The sequence below is a fragment of the Podarcis melisellensis genome (genome assembly GCF_964234715.1).
Source record: "Podarcis melisellensis genome assembly, chromosome: 3".
Lineage (NCBI taxonomy): Eukaryota > Metazoa > Chordata > Lepidosauria > Squamata > Lacertidae > Podarcis > Podarcis melisellensis.
The window spans coordinates 74,012,767-74,039,946 of record NC_138530.1 but is presented as its reverse complement, the minus strand read 5'-3'; the positions used below and the strand labels follow the sequence as shown (position 1 = coordinate 74,039,946).

At 40.8% G+C, this 27,180-nt stretch overlaps 1 protein-coding gene across 3 annotated transcripts in view; it reads left to right on the top strand.

Annotated features, from left to right (window-relative positions):
* Positions 1 to 27,180, top strand: part of GRIK2 (glutamate ionotropic receptor kainate type subunit 2) — a 436,288-nt gene that overhangs the window by 393,634 nt on the left and 15,474 nt on the right. For 2 of the 3 annotated variants that reach the window (XM_081904609.1, XM_081904608.1), the window contains exons 15-16: positions 1,711 to 1,936; positions 19,771 to 20,021. In XM_081904609.1, coding sequence (XP_081760735.1) covers positions 1,711 to 1,936; positions 19,771 to 20,021 — 477 coding nt within the window. Of the gene's footprint in view, positions 1 to 1,710; positions 1,937 to 19,770; positions 20,022 to 20,210; positions 21,079 to 27,180 lie in introns of those variants that run through there. The other variant, XM_081904610.1, reaches the window with a different exon arrangement.

Here is a 27,180-nt window from a genome sequence, read left to right as displayed (position 1 = left end):
TGCAGGAGGGGGCGCACTTTTGAGGCATTCTTATTACCATCCCATTTCCTCCCTTACTGACTCACAGCCAGGATTTTTCCCAAGTTGTTTGGGGAGGGGGGAACACAGTGCCAAGACAGAAACATTATTATCTCCTCAGACACCCCTAATTTCCAAAAGCTTGGAGAAGTCATTCACATTCATCCTCAAAGATCATACTAATCTGGGCAAGTATTGTACAACTGCTACTCTAGTGAGTTGTCTTTTCTGTGTATTTCTTGTATTTCTATTCTTTTCTGTTTCATATAGTAAAAAACAACAACTTGCCATGCCTTTTTATCTGTGTCTATGACTGGATGTAGTGATTCAAAATTACAACTACATTACTCCATCCATGCACAAATATTTCCCTCCTGTCTTACTATTATTATCACATATTTAAACTTTTAATAGATAGTTGCTCAAGTCAACTTGCAATAGTCTGAGCCTCTTCATTATTTTCCCTTTCCTCTGTAACGATGTACTTATTAAATAGCTTGCTATCTTGCTGTGAATTTTCATCTGGGGTTTTTAGGTACTTTACACATTGCTGTTGTTATTACAACGAAAGGTAATATGTATGCAAGCTATTAGATTACCAACTTCCAGAGAGCCTTTAAAAGTTGAAGAGTTCTTAGATGTTGTGAAGATCTCAAGCACATTGAACTGCTGGAGTTTAAAGTTGCATGGTGACAACTAAATTGAAAACTATTTGTATGTACTGTATATTGGATTAGCTACAAGGTTTCATCAGCAAGTACTTCACAAGGAAAAAACTTTTCCTTTACTCTTTAGCACATGAAAGATACTTTTTACCATCACAGTGATCGGTTTGGTTAATTTTTCTTAGCCTGCAACACTGTTTTATTATGTTACGGTAGATTTCAACTGCTATATTTTCAACATTTGGTGACTGCCATCCCCATGTGATAACCTGTCATATGATACCTTATCTGTCTCAAATGGAGGCTTTTCAATATGCAAAAGTCATATCTGTCAACAGTAAGTGAAGTGGAATCATCATGTGATGTGATTTTGTGAATCCTGTTGGTCTGGGGGCACTATCCTGTACAATGTTGAATTCATATCTCTGTACTCTGACCTTTGGATTCTGATGACCAACTGTTGACATTCTTTGAAAATATAGCCAACAAATAATAAAATACTATGGAAGAAAAACTCATAATCAAATTAACGTTTTCTGCTTCCCAGCATATTTTCTACTTTGTCAGTGTTTAGGCCAATGGAATTAGCCATCAAACTGGTTTTTTTAAATTTGGAATATTTATTCTGAATGTTTAAGCCTGATGAGGAAAGATATTTTCATACAGAAAAGTTTTTTTTCTATTATGCATATATTTGTCTTCATTTCCTTCCCTCGAGGAATCCTGCAGACTGTCGTCCTGTCAGAATGCAAAAGATTCATAACGAAGACGCTTTAGTTTCACAAGATGATATTTCTTAGGGACTTTTGGCTGAAGCCACACTAGCTAAAGCAATTTGATCCTGGTATATGAAATGCAAATTTATAGTAGAGCTGTGTGCTGCCTGGTCCAATAAAGATCCTGCCTCAGCCTGTGTTTCTTAATCTGTGATCCATTGAAATTATTCCCATTCTCTTCAAATAAATTCTCTTCTTTATTGAACACTTTCTCTCTATTGTGCTTATGAATCTTGCCATTTCTGTTTCAGAAATCAAGAATAGCCACGTATGAAAAAATGTGGGCCTTTATGAATAGCAGGAGGCAGTCGGTGCTTGTCAAAAGTAACGAAGAAGGTATCCAGCGTGTACTCACCTCTGATTATGCCTTCCTAATGGAGTCAACTACCATTGAGTTTGTTACACAGCGGAACTGTAACCTGACACAGATTGGTGGCCTCATAGACTCCAAAGGTTATGGTGTCGGAACTCCTATGGGTAGGTTGCATGCCTTTCTTCTCTTTTTGTTAAATTGCATGTGCAGCAATAGCACCATTTCCTCCCTTTGCTGGGTATTAGCTGGATTATAACAGCACCATGTGCTATTATTAATATATCCATATTTAATATATTTATATGTTGCTTAATAAAAAAGTATATAGCACTTTACAAAAGGAAACAAACTAAATTAAAGAAGCTAAAACATGGGAGTGCCATATAATACAATAAATATTTTACTAGTAATGTACTTTAACCACTTCTTAAGAGTGGGATAGCCTGCTGAAGCCCATGAGTCTTCAGCCGCCATTTGGAAGAACATTTGGTCCTTCCCATACTACAAAGAAGGGAGTTCTTGAAGGTTAGTGCTATTAGGAGAAGACCTGCTTGAGTTTTCCTTTTTTATATAGCTGTGTGATCATGTTGAACATTACTGGGTTGATATATATGAAGAGCTGTAAACACTCAAAGTGCCATGATCACCATCATTATAATTACTTTTTTCCCCATCAGTATGGGTGTGGCATATGTTTTTAGCACAAGATTTGTCTTGCCATTGCAATATAGGAAAGTCTGTGGTTGCCTGTAAAAGTCAAGGCCCATTCTAGGGAGGTCTGTGTTTTTCTGAAGCGAATACGGTATTTTCCTTGAAAAGGGAACTTTCATCAAAGGTTACTGTAGATCAGGGATGGAAAACCGGCGGCCCTCCAAGTGTTTCTAAACTCAATCAGCCCTTGCCAGCATGGCTATTAGTTGGACATGGTGGAAGTTGTAACCCCACAGCACTTGGAGGGCCACAGATTGCCCATCCCTGCTATTCCCACTGGTGTGATAATGAATGAGTTCCTGGTCAGTCGTGTGGCATGTTTGGATTGAGGGAGTACCTTGCTGGAGTACCAGGCAGTGATGTACCTCTCTGGTGGAATATCTAAACTCATGGCTGGATAGCATCCAGACTAGTCCAATTGCTTTATTGGAACATCAGTGTGCAAGCTGATTCACACCAGCATACATAGTGTTCAATGAATGGTCATTTAATAACCATAGACAGGGCAGGGATCCCAAACTTTTTTGGACACATTTGGTAACCTGAGAAACTATGGACCCCCACCATAAAATGATTATCATTGGGGAGGCTTTCCTTGTCGCAAAATGATTGTTATGGGAGACATGTCTTGTCAAAAGGTAAAAATAAATTCTCAAGAAACTGTGTATGAGCTAGAGATTGGGTCTGAGCTCCAAATATCAAATCTTTTATTTGCCCTTGCAAAGCACAACAAAATAGTCCCTTTCACCTAAGATGCTTAGAGAAACACATCCACCTGCAAAGACCACAAAGCCATTCATCAGTCCCAAATAAAAAAGGGAAATTCCAACTTCAAAAGTCAGAAACAGGTAAAGCTGTGTCTTTAATGTACAATGTACTCTTGATCTGCCCATTAAAATAAAATTAACAGTAAAGCTAAAGCATTTTCCATTTCTATTCCCACCCCATTAAATAAACAAACAAATAACAAACATTAGCTGCTCTTAGCTTGCAGGAATGATCATGATCTTCTGGCACCTATGCACAATTGTGTGCCAAAATAAATTTCCATGCATATGTTGCTAACTGTTATAAAAATTTGATAACTCAATGAGGGAGAGTTTTATTTTCAGATACATAGGCCATGCTGTTAAAAAAGCAGGTGTAATTAAGCAGTGTTATAATAGTGATGAATTTAGGGCTCCCAATAGGAAAGCCAGCCATCAACGTCCCAGAACATGTAAAAATCTTTTGATATAAAAAGATAAATTATTCCCAACAATTCATTTTATTAGAAATGTTTGCCTTAAATGTTGGAAATAGATAATTTGTTGCTAATTTGTGAATGAAATATTGAATACATTATTCAATGCATTTGAGTAATGGTTGCTATTTTCTTCACATACCTGTAGAATAGATGCACAGTGCAGGGATGAACTTTGGTAATATGGTGCCCTGAGTGAGGACAACATTTGGTGACCCCCAAATATTTCTTAATTTTTCAACAATTCATTTGGGGACGGTTGCTTTTTAATAGATCTTCTCGGTAGGTACCCGTATAAATATAGGTACTGTTGTTGTTGTCGCTGCTATTTTGCACCCCTCAGCTCAGTGCCCTGTGCGGGAGAACCGCCTGCACCACACTAAATCTGGTGCTGCACATTGATGCACAGTGAATGACAGCCTGCTACATAAATAAGTATTATTTTGTGAAGTAGCATGTAATAATGGAAGTGGCAAAATTTGTGACAAGGAGATGTTCTGCAAGCACATTCCCTTCAGGTATCCAGGTCCCATGTATAGAATTCTTCACTGGAATATTCAGAATTGAGAAAATAGATGGTGGGTGATGCAAGTGAGAAGTTAAATACTGTGTATACACATAAACATGTCTGCATATCAGTGCCTGGGATGTGCAAGTCAATAGGTAGCTATGGTAGATAGAAGTGCCTGGAAGATACAGTATAAGGGAGAACTGTGTTTTTTTGGCACATTATCTTCAATTTTTCTGCCCCATGTGGTCATCAGAAGACCTTGTAACTATGAGTTTGCTTTTCTCCCCCTCTCCCTCCCAAGCTGTTTTCAGTTTGTGTCATGTCTTTTTAGATGGTACATCGGAGAGCAACAATTGCTTTTTTAAAAAAGTAATCTAGAACCCACTGGGAGTCTTTTTTTGGCTGAATAAAAAAAAAATGTGAATAAGTTTTGTCAAGACCATTCAAGGAAAAATAAGCAAGCAAGCTAGAGGGAAAGAAATTGCCAGAGTGAGCCAGAGTGCATAGAATAATAAAAAGCTGTGGTACATTTAGCTTCAGCTTGCACACTACAACTCACTCTACTTATCTAGGCTGATATGCCTAGATAGAGAGAGAAATCTATGGATCTGTAAGAATGCCCAATGTGTATGTGGTTAGGTCACTTGAATACAACCATGGTGGATTTGGAGAAATCAAAATTACACATTGACTTTTCACACCAGCAACAGATCCACCTACTGTATAAGATGTGTCCAGTGTGACTAGGGATGAAATAAATCCACCTAAGATTATAGTCAAACCAATATATAAGCTGTATGTCTGTCTATCTACCCCAGAATCTGTGGTGCACATCACACAAAATGAAGACAACTTGGAATTTCATCGTGGCAGATGTTTCATTCTGTGTTCAGTGGTTTGCCAGGAATATTGAGAGCAAGCTGAATGGATGGATGGATGAATGAATATTTACATCAGCCATCGGCCATAGCAATAAAACAACAATACGATATACAAAGAATAGAAATAACAAGGCAATTAATAGTCAAACAGTGGATCTTTATTCTAATTGCCCCAGCTAAAAACCTTGCAACCTTTGCTGTCACCTGCTCATCTTATCAGCAAGTTGCTATTGGCATCCATCTGTCTTGAGAAACAGTGGAGTGCACCTCCTGGGGTGAAGTCAAGCCACTGTGTTTGCAGTATCCCTGGGGCGCAAGTCTGGGCAGTGTAAATGGAGACCCTGGGCTGCCCAGACAAGAAGCCCCCCCCCCCCGGCATCATCAGTGTGGTCCAAAGGAAATACACGGGACACCAGCTTGGCTGCAGGAGTTGCTGGAAGAAGGTGTACAAAGCCATCCAATTACCTTAGGGAGTCCACTTTGGATATGTGTAGGGTTTACTGCTTAGTCTTGTCTTCTCCCAAGATATCCCACAAGGCAGCAGAGGTTTAGGATCAACAAGTAGCCTGCAAAGATTTTGCATGTTTCATTTAAACTGTGCAGACCTTCTAGGCTTTCCTAACTCCGTGGAGGTCCCTCAGGTGCATAAATACCACCGATTTTCCAGTTGCTTTGAGGGTCCTCCTCTAGAGGGGTTCCTCCTAGAACTTAAGGCCTTTTGGAGTGTTCTCTTCTGTTCTACCCCTTTGATGCTGATGCATACATTAGCAGCACTTTGTGAGCCGACACACCATTGGATGAGTCTGAAGGGAACCCATTTGCACATAAGCTTTCCAACACAGGGACAGGAACCCTTGCCAATATTTCAGTTTTACAAAGCTGATTCCTGGACATCTTCCATTTGCTTTTGACACACACACCCCAATATAACTTGGGCAACAGCAATTCTGGATTCAGTCCCCTGACTGTACCATGGTTATGGCAAAAGTACTTACAAGAAAAGGAACTAAAATGTAAGTACCGTATTTTTCGCTCTATAACACGCACCTGACCATAACACACACATCGTTTTTAGAGGAGGAAAACAAAGGGAAAAACATTCTGAATGAAACAGTGGATGTATCATTTTTGGGCTTCATGCTGTGGCCACAGACATGTGATCTGATGGTGAATTTGGGGTGACCCAATGCAAAAATCCTGAGAATTCCTGTGGATCCATGCTTTGTAACCACGTTTTTGCACCATTGCAGCCCCAGGCAACAGTGGGTGCGTGATTTGCGGGGGCAGGCTGTAGCCATGGACATGCTATGTGATCTGATGGTGAATTTGGGGTGACCCAATGCAAAGATCCTGAGGATCCATGTGGATCCATGCTTTTTAACCACGTTTTTGCACCATTGCAGCCCCAGGCAACAGTGGGTGCGTGATTTTTTTGGTGCAGGCTGTAGCCATGGACATGCTATGTGATCTGATGGTGAATTTGGGGTGACCCAATGCAAAGATCCTGAGAATTCCTGTGGATCCATGCTTGGTAACCACGTTTTTGCACCATTGCAGCCCCAGGCAACAGTGGGTGCGTGATTTGGGGGGGGCAGGCTGTAGCCATGGACATGCTATGTGATCTGATGGTGAATTTGGGGTGACCCAATGCAAAGATCCTGAGGATCCATATGGATCCATGCTTTTTAACCACGTTTTTGCACCATTGCAGCCCCAGGCAACAGTGGGTGCGTGATTTTTTTGGTGCAGGCTGGAGCCATGGACATGCTATGTGATCTGATGGTGAATTTGGGGTGACCCAATGCAAAGATCCTGAGAATTCCTGTGGATCCATGCTTTGTAACCACATTTTAAGTGGGGAGTGAAGGAAAAACAAAGAAGGGACATGAGAGGGCTGTGCAGAGAAGCAGCTGGCTAAGAATGCAGGAGAGGGATTTAACGGAGGGAGGAAAGAAAGGCAAAAGTTTCCCCCCACCCAAGCCTGCCATCTCTCTCTCTCTCTCTCTCTCTCTCTCTCTCTCTCTCTCTCTCTCTCTCTCTCCCCCCCCCCTCCCCCCTCTCTCTCCCTCTCCCCCAGCAGTACAGGAGCACAGAGACGACATTTTCCCCTTTTCTTGCCTGGAGGGGAGGAATGCAGGAGAGGGATTTAACGGGAGGGAGGAAAGAAAGGCAAAAGTTTCCCTCCACCCAAGCCAGCCATCTCTCTCTCTCTCTCTCTCTCCCTCCCCCTCTCTCCCTCTCCCCCAGCAGTACCGGAGCACAGAGACGGAGCACAGAGAGGACACTTTTCCCTCTGTTTGCCTGGAGGGGAGGGGCTTTCCCTGCTCTTTGTTCCGTTTCAGCAAACACAGCAAGGAAACAGAGGAGGTGGGCAGTAAGACCCTGAGGCAGAATGGAGGAAAGCAGCCGCTTCCTCTTTACAAGTGTCCCTTCTAGGAGACCCGCGATTTGATTTTTGTCTGCTTTTTCGGCTCCAGGGACCACACATTCGCTCTATAACACGCACAGACATTTCCCCTTCCTTTTTAGGAGAAAAAATCTGCGTGTTATAGAGCGAAAAATACGGTAATTGTGGAAGATAGATAGGGTCTGAAATCTTTCTTCTCTTCCTTGTGGACAAACTCTTGCCTCTGTTAAGAATGTTGCTTCCATCTTGTTTCAAATAACGTTGTCAGAAAAGCTTCATGCTGTCAGGCCATCTAAAAGTTGTTCAGCATCTATCAGAAGAAAAAGAATATGAATAAATACACAGCCTTCCAGCAGAGTTACACTGGCTCAAACCCCTTGAAACCAACATACTCATGTAAGTTCAAAAGTTTAGACTAAAACCCCGAGGCTTTCACATCACTTGTGTCTGTCTAGAATTCAATTTTCACCATATTTTGTATGGTGATCTGTGGAGGTTCTGTGATCGAGTGAAGGTCTCTGCTGTAGACCTCCACTTTACTTTTCTTTGTACATTGTTTTATTATTCTTTTCCAGCTGTTGTTGTCAGTTTCCAGCTTAGTTGCTGTCATCTGTACCAGAGAGAGAGAGAGAGTGAGAGAGAGATAAACTTGATTGGACAGAAAAAGAGGTTGGTCGGCTTCCTTGATTCAAGGAATCTTTTCTCTGGCAGACATTAAAGCATCTATTTTGGCAGCATTATTAGTATTGTTTGTGGGGATTTTTCTTTCCTTCTCTGTTGTCAGTCATCTGAGGAGCACATGATTAAAATGGCGTTTGGAATAAGCTCATTTTGAAGACCTGTCGTGTTCATATTATTTCATCGGACATAGCATCTAGAAAGAGGGATCTCACATTCCCTTCCCTTAAATTGAAGGCTTCGCCACAGAAAAAGGGGTTTCAGGCAATAATTAATGATCTGCTGCTTCATACCTCTGCTAGGAATATGACTTCATGAATTATTTATCCTTATCCAAGGCAGTAATGAATGCATTACAATGCTGCTGTTCTACCTTTGTGTGAGGAGTCCCTGCTTCAAGTAGGCTTTAAACTCACCGTGTAATTTTGTGTGATATTTAAATGCTATGCAATGGCCAATAATAAACTGTTTAGGTTACCCAGCCGGCATTACTTGTCTTTTACCTCCTGGGAGTGATTTCAAACTTCATGCTTTTGTGATACTGAATTGTGCAATGCTAGCTTTGCCTTTTCAAGAATTCATCCCATTACTTACCCAAGTACCCATCTTTCAAACTCTGCTCCAGATTTGCATCTTCATTTAGGCAGACCGATACTGCAAGGAAAGCAAGTGGCTTCCTTTTCTTGCTTCCTGCATGGTTCTTATAGGAATATCTCATAAGCAGACATTTATATTAACTCTATAGCCAGTTTCTGCCTAAGTCCAAAGCTGTTGTGAAAGTCATCGCTGTTGTTGCTGTCACTGGAATTTCAGAGAGCTGCTATATTTGAAATAGTAAAGGTAAAGGGACCCCTGACCGTTAGGTCCAGTCGTGACCGACTCTGGGGTTGCAGCGCTCATCTCACTTTATTGGCTGAGGGAGCCGGCGTACAGCTTCCGGGTCATGTGGCCAGCCTAAGCCGCTTCTGGCAAACCAGAGCAGCAGACAGAAACACCATTTACCTTCCCACCTGAGCGGTACCTATTTATCTACTTGCACTTTGACATGCTTTTGAACTGCTAGGTGGGCAGGAGCAGGGACTGAGCAATGGGAGCTCACCACGTCGTGGGGATTTGAACAGCCAGCCTTCTGATCGGCAAGTCCTAGGCTCTGTGGTTTAACCCACAGTGCCACCTGCATCCCGTACTATTTGAAATAGTAGGTGCACACTAGTTCATCACCCCCACCCCTCAATAAAGAAGGTAAGAGAGGACAGAAGGTTTTGCTCATCGATTGGTACCAGAGTTTCAAATAGCATCTGTGGTGATGATTGTACAATGAATTTCTACCATGCCCCATCTCTAGGAATCAAGGTTTACAAACACAAAATAGGAGACGTAAAATGACCAATTAAAATTATATTTATTATAAATGAATTAGAATTAATCCACCCCTCTGTGACACTAGTTGTTAACAGCTAGCTGAAACAAACAAACAAACAAACAAACAAAGTCCAGAAAATAATGTGAAAACAGATCAGGATCAATGTTTCCAAATTGGTTAAAAAAAAGAATGTGGGTGCACTGTTGGACAATATGGCCGAAGTTAGATGGATGATAGACAAGTATAGCAGGTAGCCAGAATCTGAAATATATAAACCTCACAAACACTGTTGCATTAAACTCAACTGTCAGACCAGAAGTTTCCAGCAGAGCAACAAATTAACAAAAGAATGATCTGTATTTCTATGGAAACACCCAGACAAAAGGTATCATAAAAGGATTATTTTGAAAGCTATAGCCCATATTGCATTAGGATATTTTATATTTTTCTGCTTCTTAGCAGTTTTTCAGCAGTTGCAATAAAGGGATTAGGTATTTGCCAGCTTTCTTTTCTTCTCTAATACATTCTCTATACAAAACAAAAAAATTCCTTCGAGTAGCACCTTAAAGACCAACTAAGTTAGTTCTTGGTATGAGCTTTCGTGTGCATGCACACTTCTTCAGATACACTGAAACAGAAGTCACCAGACCCTTCTATATGGTGAGAAGGTGGGGAGGGGTATTACTCAGAAGGGTGGTGGGAATGGGTGATTGGCAGATAGCTGTGATGAGCCTGTTGACGACTCTTAACGACTGCAATAGGTCTTACAGGAAAAAGCAAGGGGTGAGAAGGTGAAAAATGGCTTTGTCATGTATAATGAGATAAGAATCCAATGTCTTTGTTCAGACTAGGTCTCTCCATGGTTTTAAGTTTGGTAATAAGTTGCAATTCAGCAGCTTCTCTTTCCAGTCTATTTCTGAAATTCCTTTGTAGTAGAACAGCTACTTTGAGATCTTGTATAGAATGTCCTGGGAGATTGAAGTGTTCTCCTACTGGTTTCTCTGTCTTGTGATTCCTGATGTCAGATTTATGTCTGTTTATTCTTTGGGGTAAGGTTTGGCCTGTTTGTCCAATATAGAGAGCTGAAGGACACTGTTGGCATTTGATGGCATACACAATGTTAGACGATGAGCAATTAAATAGTCCCGAGATGGTATGTGTGATGTTGTTGGGGCCAGTAATGGTGTTGTCCGGGTGTATGTGGCAGCAAAGTTGGCATCTGGGTTTATTGCAGGCTCTGGTGCCAGTGTCCGTGTTAAGTCTGGTTGTAGTATTATTGTGGGTTAGGAGTTGTTTAAGGAAGGAATTTTTTTGTTTTGACTATGGCAGACCAACACGGCTACCTATCTGTAACATTCTCTATAAGTTTTTTTTTTTTTTTTAATACAAAATTCTCCTTTCCCTTACTGGGACCTAAAGTGCAGGTTATACTTTCCAGCTATTAAGACATTCTTCATAATGCCTTAATAGCTAACACACACACACACACCGCCAATGGAAGAATGGGGGTGTTTGGGTGGAGATGAGCCCTAAAGACAACCCGTTCTCTACCCTGCATGATGGCAATCATGTAGGATGGGCAAGAAGTGGGTGGGACTCTTTCTGCCAGTGAAAGGGACTTTTCTGTCTCTGAATACATCAGACTGCACCAAGCAGAAATCAAATAACATAACTAGGCAGAGAACAAATAATATAACTAAGTATAAGCCTGCTTCCTGCAATCTTATGCTGAGGGTAATGGTGAGGACAAATTTGATTTTGTTCGCATTTTGCTAAGAAACTGCCTGATTCTCACTTCTCGAACCCAAAGATTCTTGTTGTCCTGGCTTCTTTTATGAGGATGGGCAGTATATACATTTAATAAAAGCTTTTTATAAAATGAACCAAAATACAGCTATCCTTTCAAATTCATACCCCTCCAAATTTTGCTCTTTTTTTTTTTTTTTTGCAGTGCACCTTTGTGAGACAGTTGTGTACCAAAATGCATATATTAGGGGATTGTTTCATAAAATCCATATATGTCAGTGAGGATAACATTAAATGTATTATATTAGGAGAAATTACTTGCAATAATGTCTATATTAGTCAAAACTACAGCCAAAATGTATGTTAGGAGAAATTCACACTAAAACACTGAGACTAAATTTTCATGAGGGTTAAAAAATAAATAAATCGAAAATTGCTGTAGATAATTGGAAAACTGAATTTAAGGTTGTAAAAAATGTGAAACGGAGAGAAGCTGAAAATGACAGATTCTTCCATCACTAGTTGATACATGTCTGTGGTATGAAAACAAACACAGTTTATCTGCAGAGTTCAAGTTTGTGTGCGCGCTTAAAGTGCATGTGGTAGTTGGCGATATCTATGAATTGTGCCAACGTGAAGAGAAACCGGGGAACAAATATTGCAACTTATTGCCGCACTGAGGAAACTAATTGTTACATGTGAACTGGGAAATATGGCAGATGAGCTGATTAGGGATTATCTTACTGAGCAAACTATACGCCTTGCAAAAAAGAAAGATAGGAAAAAATAATGAGGATACAGGAGGCACAGTTAAAGTTGCAGAAAAATGCAATGAAAAGGCACATAAATGCTTACAAAGAGAATATGTATGAAAAAATCACAGACCCAGAAAATGCAAAGTACAAGAAAAGACGTGGTATTATTGTGGATATACATAAACTAAACTACACAGGATGCCCTGCAATCACTAAGCTCAGTGCAATCACTGAAGAAAGACTGGGCATTTGTTAGAGATATGCCAGAGCAGCTAATCCAGTCAAGACATAATTATTTACTGTCATGCAATTATGGTGACAGATGTTGCTGTTTTGAGTGTGAACAGAATCAGTTCCTCATATACTGAAGGGGGGCGGGGATGACCTGCGCACAGTTAATATTTCTGCCACATCCTCAGACTGTAGGAGAAATGTTGGACTCGGCAATCTCCATCCTATTATTTTCAATCTACATTTATTGCTTCGTACATTTGCAACTCACTTGGCAAACATTGCACTTGATAAGCTATTGAGACATCCCTGTCCATGGCCATCTGCTTGTAAATGTGACTTTTGTTTTGGTATACATGTATTTTCTGTACCTGCATTTGCAAAAGCACTCCTATAATGGAACCACTTTTATTTTTTTTGCATTCATCTTCAGGAGTAGTATATGGGCAGATAGCTTGCCCTCAGCTAATCACTACAGCACTTCAAACACCAGTTTCAGTTGTGACTAAGTACCATTTTAAGAAGAAACTTTGCTGCACACATTGATTTGTCAGTCTATGAAGTTAAAGTGAGACATGACATGACACCTATTATTAAAGAAGTGACTATTTCCAGTCAGAGTCCAGGACCACTGTATTAGAGAAGCTTAAGAACTTAGTACACAAAAAGACACTTTGGAAGAGAGTGACTCATCAGAACGGGTTTCCTCTATAATCAGAGCAAAGATTGGGAGCATTCGCCTTTGGGTGGATTTCAGAGAGCCGAATTAAATCTTTGTGACTGACAGCTATCCATTGCCACACACAGAAGAGGTATTTGCAGAAAGCTACAGAGGAAAGATGTTTTCTGTCACTTGGAAGAGTGCCAAGTGTTTCATGAAATCAGCATAGTATGTATTACACATGCTGCATAATTTGGTTTTGCATACCCACCATGCAGATGAGCTTCAACACCAAGCACTGTTTAAAGAATGATGTGATTTGGCAGGATTGGTTGATACAGGCTGAATTGCTCTCAGATGTGTGGTAAGGAGTGAGAGCATGCTTCAGCCCCCAGCAATATTACTTCATCCTATTTTAAAAGAGAAAACGGCTTTATCCAAATGAGTGCATCGTAAGTAACCAAACAGATACCCATTTAACAAAATATTATTCTGGTGGCTATGAGCCAGACTATGAACGATTTGAGCCTTTATGCGTTGCCTATGATGGCAGACTGGCTTGCAGCCTGTGTGCTAAAATAAAAAAAAGTACAGATGTTTAGCGACTCTCTCTTCCCAAATGCAACAAAATTGTGCTCCCAGGTGCTTTGTGTGCATATTTTCACAAAGCTACAGTGTTCCCAGTAGTTTAAGCAACAGCATTACTGAGATTACATTTCCTTTCTGCTGCTTTCAAATCAGTTTTATGAAAATTTGCTACAGTCCCCCCAAGACCGAAAAGGGATGGGGACAGGGTGTAAGTAGAAGAAAATGGAAACGTAGGTTTTGCAGATTCCTTAAGCTTTATATTATGCACCATTTATGCATTCCCAATAGTTCATTCCCTTGGCCTGAAATTTATAATAATGATAAGAGGTGTTATAAATGTGCTCTTTGGTCTCCCTTTAGGATCCTGTTTCTGCTCCCCAAGCACCTTAATTAAATCTAGGATAACACACATTGTCAGAAATATCTACGGGGAATGTCGAGCTATTATAATTAAGATTAAATGAATATTTAATGTCTGTATTGTATTTATATATTAGAGTAATGGCTTTCAGCATAATATATTGCTATCTATTGGTGAAAAGGGGAAAGTTGCACTGATCCAGGGGGACCACAATGGTAAAACACGGTTTTACCTTTTAGACCCAATATTTATTACTAAATGTGTGTGTGACACAACCTGAGCAGCTGCTTCTGTCACGGAAAAGCAGCTTTCAGAGGAGCAAATCTGAAGCAGAAAATGAACTTTGTGGGGAGTTATGTCTGTGCATCTATAATCTCCTATTCCTCCAAAGAAAAACAAACTCCAGGAGAAGCGATGCAAATAGGGATAACTGCCAACTCCTGTGGTCTGCAGTGTTCTCTACATAGAATCACATTCTGGATTTGGGCACAAGTGGGTGTCCACAGGGTACAACATGTGTCTTAAGTGAGTAGAGTGAGGCTCAAGTTGCCTTGGACATTTTCCAGGTAGACAACAAGAGCCCTGGAATATGAAGCAGAGATTAGTGCATCTTTTCTTTTGGTCTCTCTGAGTTGGAAGATGATTCTCTGCAGTGGGTGTGGGTGTGTATGTGTGTGTCTGCACTACCCCATGGGCTCCTTGTGTCACCCAGATAGGGAAATCTGTCACTTTCAATTTCCCATTTTTTAAATCTAAAGTTCAGATCCCCATATCAGTTTGCATTTTTAAAAAACAACAAAAAAACAAAAAAACTGTTCTTAGGAAAATTTGTCAGCATTTAGTATGATCTTCACCTAATAGCCATGTTTTTCTTTATGCCATTTCCACTAATATAATGCACTTTTGTACGTTATTTTAACAAATATACATTTGAGCATGTTTTCCGCTATTATACCTGTTTCTATACACATTATTTGGTTGGAAAATTGCATCACAAAATTGAGAGTAGTGTGAATTTCAGACGTTAGCAGTGCTTCAGTTCACTTACTGTTTCAGGAAGCACAAATTAGGTTGGTTTACATTAAAAGCCAAACTTAATTCCCTTCCCCACCCCAATCCCCTGTTTGTGCCTTCATGCTTTTTCCAAGGTATGAAAGGGCACAAGAGCCTTTAGTGGCCTTGCATCAGTCACCTTTGAACTACTGAAAGGAAGCAAGGTTAGTGCTCTCACTACCACTTGCTTCCCCCCACAGTCTTAACTCTGTGGTGAAAGGAATGCCTGAAGAGGCTGAGGTCTGGACCTCAACTGAGGCCTACTCCATCATGAACCAAACTAATCCTTCCAGGCTAACTTGGAAGGAATAATCATGTGGCCTAGAGCTTCTAGGTGGACTTCAGCATAGCTGTAAGTGGGGTATTTATGTGAGTAATGAGGTTTGCTTGCATAACAGGCCTTTCCCCCCTCCCACCTCCTCCCTCCACATGTTCCCTAACCTGCTCTTGGGTTTCCCCCCACCGTCCATAGCAGATTTAAGATGTGGGGTACATGGGTGAATGAGAGGGGAAGCCAGTTCTATTGTACAAGCAAATCTCACTCTGCACATGCAACAATTTAGTTGAAACATGCCCTCTGTTTTTTTTTTAATATAATAATATTTTATTAGGTTTTTCTCAAGAAAAAAGACCACAAAGATAACAAAAAGTAAACATCAAAGACAAAACAAAACAAAACATGCCCTCTGGCGCCATTGCCTCTCTACCACCCATCTTAAGCACTGTCAGTGCTGGTGAAAAGGCACCAGGAACAGAAAGCATCAGACTTATGGTGTAATGGCGTCTTTCAGACTTGGGGTGTTGTCTCTGGGAGTCCCAGATTCTGGAGCTCCTGCTCAAGAGGCACTTGGCTGGCAGGGTTCCTGTTTGACTCCGGGCCAGAGCATGGGTCTAGATACAGCACCTCCCAAGGTTTGCACACTGGTCTTTCTGATCCATTTGGTTCTTCTGTGTCAGAATCTTGGCTAGCTAGACTCTAATTACATGATTATCATCATTTTGATTCTTATTTATCGCATGTGCTATGACTTTTGTAAACATAGAAAACATGTTTCCTATCAGCATGAACATGCCTAAAATAGATCAGTAAATGCAGAGCAGGAAAGAAACAGTTATACATCAGTGGTATATCTCTCATTAGAAATGTGCAAAAACCTCCCTAAAACATTTCACTATTCTTATAACTTCAAGTTATATCTATCCTAGTTTAATTTGTTTTTCACTTTAGGGAAAATTTGATGGCATTGCAAATCTTTCTATGTTGTTGCATTACTAGATTATTTCTAGAAATGTTTCTGCAAGATCTTTCAAATATCATCCATGGAAAAACTGCTAACCCTTGCAAATAATTCTAATAAGGGGCTTCTGTTAGTATCTACTGCCTATCACTGGATAATGCTTTGTGTACGTGTGCCATTTGAGAAATGTGATTTTGTGCCTGAAAAGCCTGTGGGCAGAGCATAGATCTTATACCTTTTACCTGTTGTTTGGATGGGGGTAAAAACATCTGTTCCCTACCCCTACAAAATCTAATAGAAATGTCCTTGTACTGTGTCCTTCTCCAAGCTCATAGCTGGTAAAAGGTCCAGAGTTCAATCCTTAGTCTCTCAGAGTTAAAGCAGGAGTATGCCTCTGAATACCAGTTGCTGAAATTGCAAGTGGACAGAGTGCTCATGTCCTTCTTGAGGGCTCATGTCCTTCTTGCAGGCTTTCCACAGGCGTGTGGATGGCTACTATGAGCAAAGGTTGCTGAATTAGACAGGCCATTGGCCTAATTCAGCAGATTGTTCTTAGAAGACCTTCGAAAAAAACATATGTATGAATCCTTAGAGAGATGCAGCTAGTTAGAAAAGATATTGACGTATATACTGGGATTATGTCAAAGTACCACATGTTCATGTGTGGGAAGAGATGGCTTGGCATTAGATCTTACTATGGGCATGAGTGTGTCAGTTATGCTATGTTTGCGCTAAATGTTACTAGTTAGTAACTCATCTCAGCAGCTCTTAGAATAATTTTTGGATTAAGGTGTATATGATCTAATTAATTGGTGTTGGCTTCAGGGTGGTGAGTTTCTCAAAAACAAGTCATGCCAGATGAATCTCGTTTCTTTTCTGAAGGAGTTACAAGCCTGGTGGGTCAGGGGAATGCTGTGGATGTAGTGTATCTTGATTTCAGTAAGGCTTTGGACAAGGGCCCCCATGATATTCTTGTAGAGAAGCTGGTAAAAGGTGGGCTGCGTGAGGTAACTCTTAGATAGATTTGTTGCTTGACTGAACCCAAAGTGCTGAACCACACTGTTGACTCAGGCTAAACTTGTGATCTACTAAGACCCCTAGATCCTTTCCCCATGTGCTCCTGGAAAGCCAGGTATCTCCCATCTCATATTTGTGTAGCTGGTTCTTCCTGCCTAAGTGTAGAACTTCACATTTTCTCCCTAAACATGGGACAAAACATGAATCCGTGTAGCAGTTGTAACCCCTAGACCAGGCATAGGCAAACTCGGCCCTCCAGATGTTTTGGGACTACAACTCCCATCATCCCTAGCTAACAGGACCAGTTGTCAGGGATGATGGGAGTTGTAGTCCCAAAACATCTGGAGGGTCGAGTTTGCCTATGCCTCCCTAGACAGCCACCTTTAGCTTCCATTCACAATGTTACAAGTGCTCTGGGTTCCTGAATGGTTATAGAGAATAGGTAGTGCTGGGTTTTACAGAGTGACTAGAGCCTGTTGGTGACCACCTCTCTGCATACTTGCTGCCCTGCTGTCACATGATGGGTTTTTAAGCAAATATTGCTGCTTCCATCCAAAGTCTCAGCATGAAAAGTGCTTATGTCAGTGGTTACGCTCTGCCAAAAATAAAACCCTTCTTTGCTCACATTATTAATTCATATAATTTGTAAAAATGCCGACTCTCAGGGCATTGCTGCCCAAAAGCCCTCAACAACAATATCTCATTAAAATTAAGAACAAACCCTCTACATAATAAATGGTCTTTCAAGACTAGTCAGATGGGAAGAGGTGGGGTGGAAGATTGGCATAGCACGCTGACTTGAGAACGCTCTTTGCTGATAGAATTGCAGAGGCCACAATTTAAAAAGCTTTTGGGCACACACCTACACAGGGAACACCTGACTATTAGGCAGAGCAAGGCAGCAGGTAGTGAATGGACTTAGCTGTGTGTGCTGTGCAGCCAGCTCCGTGCCCCCTAAGCTAGCCTGCCCTCCTGATTTCAGTGATGGGTGCTATTTTGTCACCACTGTTAAAATAAAACCCAGCCGCCAGTCTGGTCACCTTCTATACATGAAATAGTGGGAGATCCCCTCTTCCTTGTGTCTCAGGCAGCAAAATGCCTTAAGCCAGCCCATGTTCCTCATACTACACTGTGAGAAAGAAACAAATTAAGGAAAAATCCAATTGAGAAAGTGCAGTGTCTCTTTGGAAAGGGGGTGGAGATGACAGATGACAGTGTCGGACTGGGAGAAGTTTAGAGTGATGACATGCTTTTTACACATTACTGGGTGCTTGAGGCTCCAGATTAGAGTTTCTAAGACCTGTTCTCCTACAAGTTTATTGGCAAAGAATGTCATTCCTATGATATATCGCATGTCAAGAAGTGAAAGAAACAGTGGGTAGCAATATTTATATGAAAATGCAAGTATTACGTAGGCAAGTTTCAAATCTATATACTCAAGTCTTGAATTGGTCACATTTATGTAGCCAAAACAACACCCATGCATGAGAGAGTTTTCAGCAGATTAAAGGGAATGTGTGTGTGAGAGAGAGCCATAGCCAAATTTTGTGGCCCATCGGCCACAAAATACTGATTCATGTTTGAGAGGGGGCAGAAATGGGAAACCGTATAGAAATGGAAAGGTTTTATCTGGGATAGGAGGAGGGAGAGGCACATAAATATAAAAAAGGGGAATGATAAAATCTCAGTGTCTAAATAGGCCATTTTCTAGTTCAAACTATGAACTTTCTTTAAATGTCCCCAGATATGGAAGGTCGTCCGTCCATTATTGAGTGGGGGGCTTTGTGGGCCCCCCTGGTAAACCAGTCTTTTGCAGGCCAGATCGTCTTCCTGCCACAACTGGGCCAATGGCAGCAGGTGTTAGTGGGCATTCCCCTGGGTGCAGGACCAGCTGACCAATTGCATCCCTTGGTGCCATGCCCAGGGGAAGTTTAAATGCCTGGCCTGCATGGCCATTAGCTATTTTCTCCCCCTGCCTTTGATCCCAAAACCAATACGCCATGTGTTTTCTAGTTATTTGCACTTTAGGGAGCAGGGTGGTCATGGAGCCTCAGTATGCAAGTGAGAGTTGCTTATAGAAACCAGTGCAGAAATTCAAGATTTTAATTGGGCTGGTATTGGGCATTATTGTGTCCATCCTATCCCACTTGCCCCTTAAACCCTCACAACAGAACAAGGACCGACCATACTCAGTGGTGACTGAGTGCTGACTGTGGAGGGTTTTTTAGGGAATGGGGGTGAAATAGAGTGGTGCCTGCCCTGTGGAACATCCTGCCATCAGATGTCAAAGAAATTAACAACTATCTGACTTTTAGAAGACATCTGAAGGATTTCCCTGTTTAGGGAAGCTTTTAATATCTGATGAATTATTGTATTTTAATGTTTTGTTGGAAGCCGACCAGAGTGGCTGGGGAAACCCAGCCAGATGGGCAGGGTATAAATAATGTATTATTGTTATTGTTGTTGTTGAAACATTTTTTCAGAGGGTCCCACTATGAAACAGGATGAAGCCTTTGCGAGTGTGACTCATTAACCGGTGTGTTCCCTCTTGCAGGGTCCCCCTACAGAGACAAAATAACCATCGCAATTCTCCACCTGCAAGAAGAAGGCAAGCTCCACATGATGAAGGAGAAGTGGTGGCGAGGCAACGGTTGCCCGGAAGAGGAGAGCAAGGATGCAAGTGCCCTTGGAGTACAAAACATTGGTGGCATCTTCATCGTATTGGCAGCAGGATTGGTTCTCTCCGTCTTTGTGGCAGTGGGGGAGTTTTTGTACAAATCCAAAAAAAATGCCCAGTTGGAAAAGGTAAATATTGTCCTTTTCGCCATTAATTCTACCATGATGATATACTCGTAGCCCTCTGGGCAACCAACTGAAAAGCCATTCTGATGTCTTTTATAGTCTAGCACACGTCATTGAAGTTCGTAGTGAATGAGCACTGGAGCTGTCATCTTTATACAACTTTTAATTTGTCTTCAATATTTTTAATTGTAGCCAGCTTTCAGGACAAGTGACTATTTCTCCTCTTATTCAAGCTTGAAAAAAGACACCTTTTTGCTCCTGGAAGTTCACTGCAGTTAATTTTATGGATGAAGAAGAAAGCGAAATCTGTAATGGGAAACAATTAACCTTCTACAGATAGATCTGGGTTTTAAGTGGCACAACCTGCTTTCAGTCCAAAGTCAGAAGTCTAGAAAATTTCTTTCTATATGTCCTTTCTGGAAGATGTTTACTCTTCAAACTTATGGTGGTAGCATCTGGAAAAGCATTTAGATCAATATACGAAGGATTTACTACTGATTATGATTTTATACCTTGTAACTCGGACACATTCCAGTTTTAAAACTCAGAATGTTGAACTTACTCTATACTGGATCGACAAGTGGACAGATGACCACTTTTTGAAACATAAGCATCCATATAATTTATGTTTTAATAATATTTATGTGCATATATGTAATATATAAGTCTGAGCTAAATTATGTCATCTGTTTTTATGCCTTACTTTGAATATACATTTTTACAACTTGGAGAAAATATGTCATGCATAATTGAGGAGCTTGTGACTTCCTTACATTCCCATTTTTAAAACTATTACTTTTATTCAAATTGGTAGTAAATCCAAGAACTGTATGTGTTTAGATTTTCGCCCCTTTTTCAGATGCTATGGATAATATACATAACTATTTTTAATAGTTTTGGGACTTCTGAATTTGCACTGATATAGGGTGCTTCCAGATGGCAGTTTATTGTGAAATCAGTGTTGCTCATGCATGCAAGTTTTTTTTTGTAGAATCCAGACCATGACATCAGAATGCCAACCCACCCTATGGTTTTTTTGCCTTACATTTGATTCAGATGTCTTCTTCCCACAGAAAATCTAATAGTAAAAATAATTTGATATAAGCAAATAATAATAATAATAATAATAATAATAATAATAATAATAATAATAATATCCCCGCCCATCTGGCTGCCTTACAAACTTCCCAATACAGGGCTGCCTTCAGATGTCTTGTAAAAGCTATGTAGATATTTCTCTTTGACATCTGAAGAAAGATGGCCCCACTACCAAGAAGTCAAAGCTGTTTTGGGAGCTGATTACAGTTTGGTTCTCAAACGCCTTGGTTCCCAAACGCCTAGGATTCCAAACACTGAAAACCTGGAAGTAAGTGTTCCAGTTTTCAAACTTTTTTGGGAAGCCGAACATCTGAAGTGGCTGTCATCTATTGTTTCCGGGGCACCTGCACCAATCAGAAGCTGTGCCTTAGTTTTCAAACATTTCGGAAATCAAACGGACTTCCGGAACGAATTAAGTTCGAGAACCAAGGTACCACTGTAGTATTATTTTTTGAGGGGAGGAGGTTATTTATCACATGGGTGGGGTTGTTTCAGTGGGTGGTATTTAATGCACAATATACCCATGTTGTTTCCAACAATCCAAATGGATCAAGTGTCCCTTGCTCCACTAGGAAGGGCTGTTAAGTCAAGGTCTTCACACAGTACATGCGGATGAATTACCTCAGAGACTGTCATCATGCAGCATACAATTGGGGTGATGATAATAATACATTGGAATGAGAATAATAAATTATTAATACTAATTAATAATAATTATCAATAATTATATAATGCAGAGGACATTTTCAAAACCTCTTAACACTTTTGTGTAAGACTTGGTCAGGTAAACAGTATTATTATTATTATTAATCCCTCCCCCCAAAAAACCTCTCCTCATCTTCCTCATTGTGAAGCATGATAAATAAGGCTGGTAACATTTATTCTTGCCCACTTCCTGGATTTTTTTGTTAAGGTACATGCACACAATACAAATACATCTGTGAAAAATGCCCGGAACAGGAATAATAAGGCAAGGGAGTGGAGGTACTTAGGGGAGAGGGGATACCTCCAGATACATTCTATTAAACTCCACTCACTGGTCTGGATGGCAAGTAGCAGGCTAACAATACATATCTATGACTGTAAAAATGAGAATGTGTGGAAGCTTACTTGGTTACAGCATGGTGCTGATAACCTAAGGGTTGCAGGTTTGAGCCCTGTATGGGACAGCTGCATATTCCTGCATGGTTGGGTCCCTTCCAACTCTATATGATTCCTTGCCAGACAGACACAAATGAATCTGAGCAACCTGTTCACGATGCAAGGTCCGAATCTGGAAGCACCCATAGAATGACCTCTATCCTGACCACATTTATTTGTGACGTAACCCTGCTTATTTCACTGGCACAAGTAAATGTGCATAGGATCCAGCCCAATTTACTTTCAGCATTAATACATATCTTATTTTTTTAAAATATAATGTATTGTTAAAGGAATTTTTGATGTTAAACCTTAAGATTTGGTGAGGTCACAAGTTCCTTATGGATTATTTGAACATGTATGTGTTTCATTAAACTGTGCTTTAGTAAGAATTTATTAAGTAAAAATTCAGCTCCTCTCTAATCATGTAGGATGATTAATTCTGTCAAGCTAATTTAGCAGCTTTCCTTTTAATCACTGAGACCAATTTCTTATTTTAGAAAATGACTGCTCATTTTAAATAATTGATGTACATCACAATGGCTTTATCCATTTTTTAAAGAAAAATGAATGTGTCAGATATGAGTGGCAGCATGTTTTGTATCAGTTGGTCTGTATTCTTTTTTTAAGAAAAACAAACTTTAATTTATATATAAAGTTGGATCATTTTTATTGTGAGTTTTGTACTCCTAATGAAATTGCATTTTAAATGGCTTAGATGCATCTTACTTGACACTGAAACATTTTGTGAACAGGATGACTTCTGGATGCATCCAGAAAAGTATACAAAGTTGGAAAATTTCAGCCTCTTGCAGTGGTGTAATCTTACAAATCAGTTCAGACATTGTACTAAAATTTCCCTTAAATTGTTTGAGCACGTCTGATATTAGGCACCTTGGTGAATTCTTCCCTCTGTTTTCGTGACACCCAGATGTGGATGTTTGAATTATTCTGTATGGAGATTAGTGGCGTGAGCATGTGGTTGAGAGAATGGGGAATTCTACCTGGACTATTGGCTTCCCACTTTATTCAAATTCCATGAGTGACACGTGGCATATCCATTTCAGCCTTGTCATTTCATCAATGGAGAGTGTGCTTTGATCATGTCTGAGTACTTTTAGCCATGGACTGCTTCTCACACAGTAGCAGCCAATGATGATAGATCAAAGCTGGCTCCTTGTGGTGGCTTAAATATTATGTGTGTTGGCTCGTCATACAGATCAGCTTCCAGGGCATAATTATTACTTGATACTGTAGTGTTCTCTACTTAGGGCCTGAAGACTATCCAGAAACTGTATCATGTTTCCACAAGGTTCCACTGGGAGGTCCATGACCTTCCCAGGCCCCAGTAAGTGAGGAAACAAGAAGGGTAAGGGTCCACCTTGACTGATCCAAACATCTTGTCCGCATCCTCGAGCCTTAGTAACTGAAACTCATCCAATACGGCAGGACTAGACAGTGCTATGGACACCCCATTATATTTATCAAACAATATTCTGAAAGCATATCCATTTGACAAGCCAGTACACACAAATATTTCCCTGTCTTGGTCACCATGTGGAGTCAGTTTCAAAGACAGGAATTATGAATGGAGTTGTAGATGTTAATACTTTGCATCTACCACTTCACTGACCCTTTCTTGATTCTCAAGATTTTTGCCTAACGATGTAACATTAGTTCTCAGTGGGCTTATCATGTGAGTGAAACAGTCATCACTACAAGTCAGGTTTTATGCATCTATAAACTTTTCCCTTGAAGATGCAGGTTGACTGGGTTTGATTTAATCAGAAATATAACAACTTGCCATTTTGCAAGTGGGTGCATGAATTAAGCCTAGGAAACATGCAAACATGTCACCAGTGTTTGCAGTTCTCCAAGCTCCAGTGCATCCTAATATTTTTTGCTACCAACAGAGGGGGAGCTGAGGAACATGGAAAGAAAGGGTCCTTGCACTTACTGGTGGCCAAAGGAGCCAATAATAGGAAAGCTATTTTGCATTTTCACAAAGGCCACTTGGTACTACATTCAATTCATGCTACCACAGGCTACCATAGGTTTCTGATTTGCACTAGTATTGGCCACTACAGGTGTAAAATGTGCAAGTGTTGTTGCCATGGATGAGATTATTGTGATTAGCTTGTGGAATACCTCCTTTCCTTTAAATCATGATTATTGTATGGCAGCAATGCCAATATGTTTGCCAAATATGACATGATATGCAGCTGCATATTTCAAACAAGTCAGTAATCTTATGAAGGATATGACATGAATTTACTTTTCCCCAATCTGGTGCTTGTATTGTTTGTGTGCTCTAAAATATCTATCTATCTATGGTCCTCTGTCACTTTATTCTGTTCTGGAGAGTCTTATGTGCTGGCACAGAGGACCAGACGAGCAATCTATAGGATACTTTTTGTGCTCTGCTATACCATTACAAGAGGACGCGGGTGGCGCTGTGGGTTAAAGCCTCAGTGCCTAGGGATTGCCGATCGAAAGGTCAGCGGTTCGAATCCCCACGGCGGGGTGCGCTCCCGCTGCTCGGTCCCAGCGCCTGCCAACCTAGCAGTTCGAAAGCACCCTCGGGTGCAAGTAGATAAATAGGGACCGCTTTCTAGCGGGAAGGTAAACGGCGTTTCCGTGTGCAGCTCTGGCTCGCCAGAGCAGCGATGTCACGCTGGCCACGTGACCCGGAAGTGTCTTCGGACAGCGCTGGCCCCTGGCCTCTTGAGTGAGATGGGCGCACAACCCCAGAGTCTGGCAAGACTGGCCCGTACGGGCAGGGGTACCTTTACCTTTACCTTTATACCATTACAAAATTACAAAACATCATTAATGAGAAGTTGTAGGCAAATAGTCTGGCTAAGGAAGTAAACAAAACATGCCCAAATATGCATGATAAAAGATTGAATAAGTGACAGCTGAATCTTTAAATTTTTATTTATTGCATCAGGTTTTATTGAGTGAAGGAAAATCATGGGGGGAAATATTTGGGGTGAGAAGCGCAGTCAAACATCAGTATGAACACTTTAGATGTTCATTTTGACAACAGCTTTCTTTAGACAGCAAGGAATGTCTATTTTAATGCTTTTTAAAAAAAGAAAAGACAAGCCTAACTTGATCAGAGAGAACCTGCCAACCTGTGACATAGTTTCTAGGTTGTTTGTTTGAAAAGTTTCAGCAGGGTCTTATTTCACTGGGAGATCAGTGTAAACACTCAGATCTGAAGGTATCAAACGTTTTGCAGATAAAGACTGAATCCTGATATAAGTTGTACTCAAAACAAGCTTGCTTTCCCTTGATCAGTGCTTGAATTATAGGGGGGCTAGAGGGGGCTGAAGTTTCTTATTTAGTATTATTTTTGAACATTTATATTTTCTCTCATGATAGCCAAGGGGACAAACACGTGGAGCCCAGGCAGTCACATATCTATGCACTGACCAGACCTTCTTAACTCCAGCAACATGCTAACTTTGTGTGCCTTCAGACTGTATCTTGGAATTATGTCCTTGTCTTTTGTGCTGCCCTGTAGTTACTATTTTTAGAAATCTGTAGGGTCTTTCAAATTAAGTTGGGGGGTGGGACCTTTAGGATTTAATTAAACCCCCTTACCTTTCCCTCATAATTCCCTGATCGAAGAAGGTATAAGCAAATGAGCAGAATAGCCTTTCTAAAGATTTGGTCTGGTTATGATACCAATATCCCTGGAATGTAACTGCAGTCTACTCTGTTGGAAAGGGATCCCTACAAAAACTGCTTTCCTAGCAGATCTCTAGTTCAGGATTCTAGCATTTAATGGCATCAGAACAGTAATAGCAGAAGATTTTACTGTGATTTAAAACAAACATAGGAAACAGGTGCCAACTCCCTGTGGCCCTGCGTGCCCAAGCACCCACAGAATTCTGCATGAAGAGGCCGGACACCCACAAATTACGGTGTCAGGGCCATTGTTGTGGGGCCAAGCTGGCACCCTTACCAATGGACTGTGTCTACAGTCGAGGAAAACTTGAATGTATTTGTTATGTACCATGAAACAAAAGCTGCTTAAGTGCTAAATGTTGTTTACTCTGCAACATTATAGTTGTTTAGGTAAGAATAAAGTGGTCACTTTTTTGCTGTGCACAAAAGCTATGGGTTGACAGAATGAAAATCAACCTGGCAAATGGTTTGAGTTGAAGCAGAACATGCAAGAAAAGAGGAGAATGAATAACCATGAAATGTCAAATGGGAATTTCTTAATTGGGTGTTTGATTTCTTATCTGTACTGGAAGTCAAGGTGGGTGGCTTCCTTTGTGCTGTATTCTGCACCTCTGACTGGAGGAGCAGACCAGCAACCCTCATTGCACAACTGGAAGCAACTTCAGATCCAAGCCTATGTCCTAGTTCATTCCCCCCTTTAAAAACAACAACAAGAGGCTACTCCTCCTCTTTGCATTCCTTGCCAGTCTGCCTACCCCCAATCCCACCCCATTGCTACTCACCTCCCTTTAAATCTCACCCAACATCCTTCCCCTATGCACAGTCGCCCAGATCCTCACAGCTCCCCCACAACCTCCCTTTTATCGCTGTGTTCCTCCAGATGCTTCCGGTATCATTACACCTGCCACACCACCACCAGGAAGAAGTCTGCATCTGCAGGCTTCCTTTTGGTGGTGGTAGTTTGGTGGCAGTGACAGGGGGAGAGTTAGGAAGGCCTGCTTGGGCCACCTGTCTGCCTGCTCACTTGCTCCTACCACACATGCATTTGTCAGCATGATGACAAACAAGTGCAAATACAGTATATAGAGAGAAAAAAGCCCAACATTTTCTTCTTGCCTTATCATTTATAATGCAAACACATAATTATGTAATCTTCTTGGAGACACGTTATTAAGCAGACATTTGTTTTCTAAGACAACCTTGGCAATAAGTGCAGAGCCATTTGCAT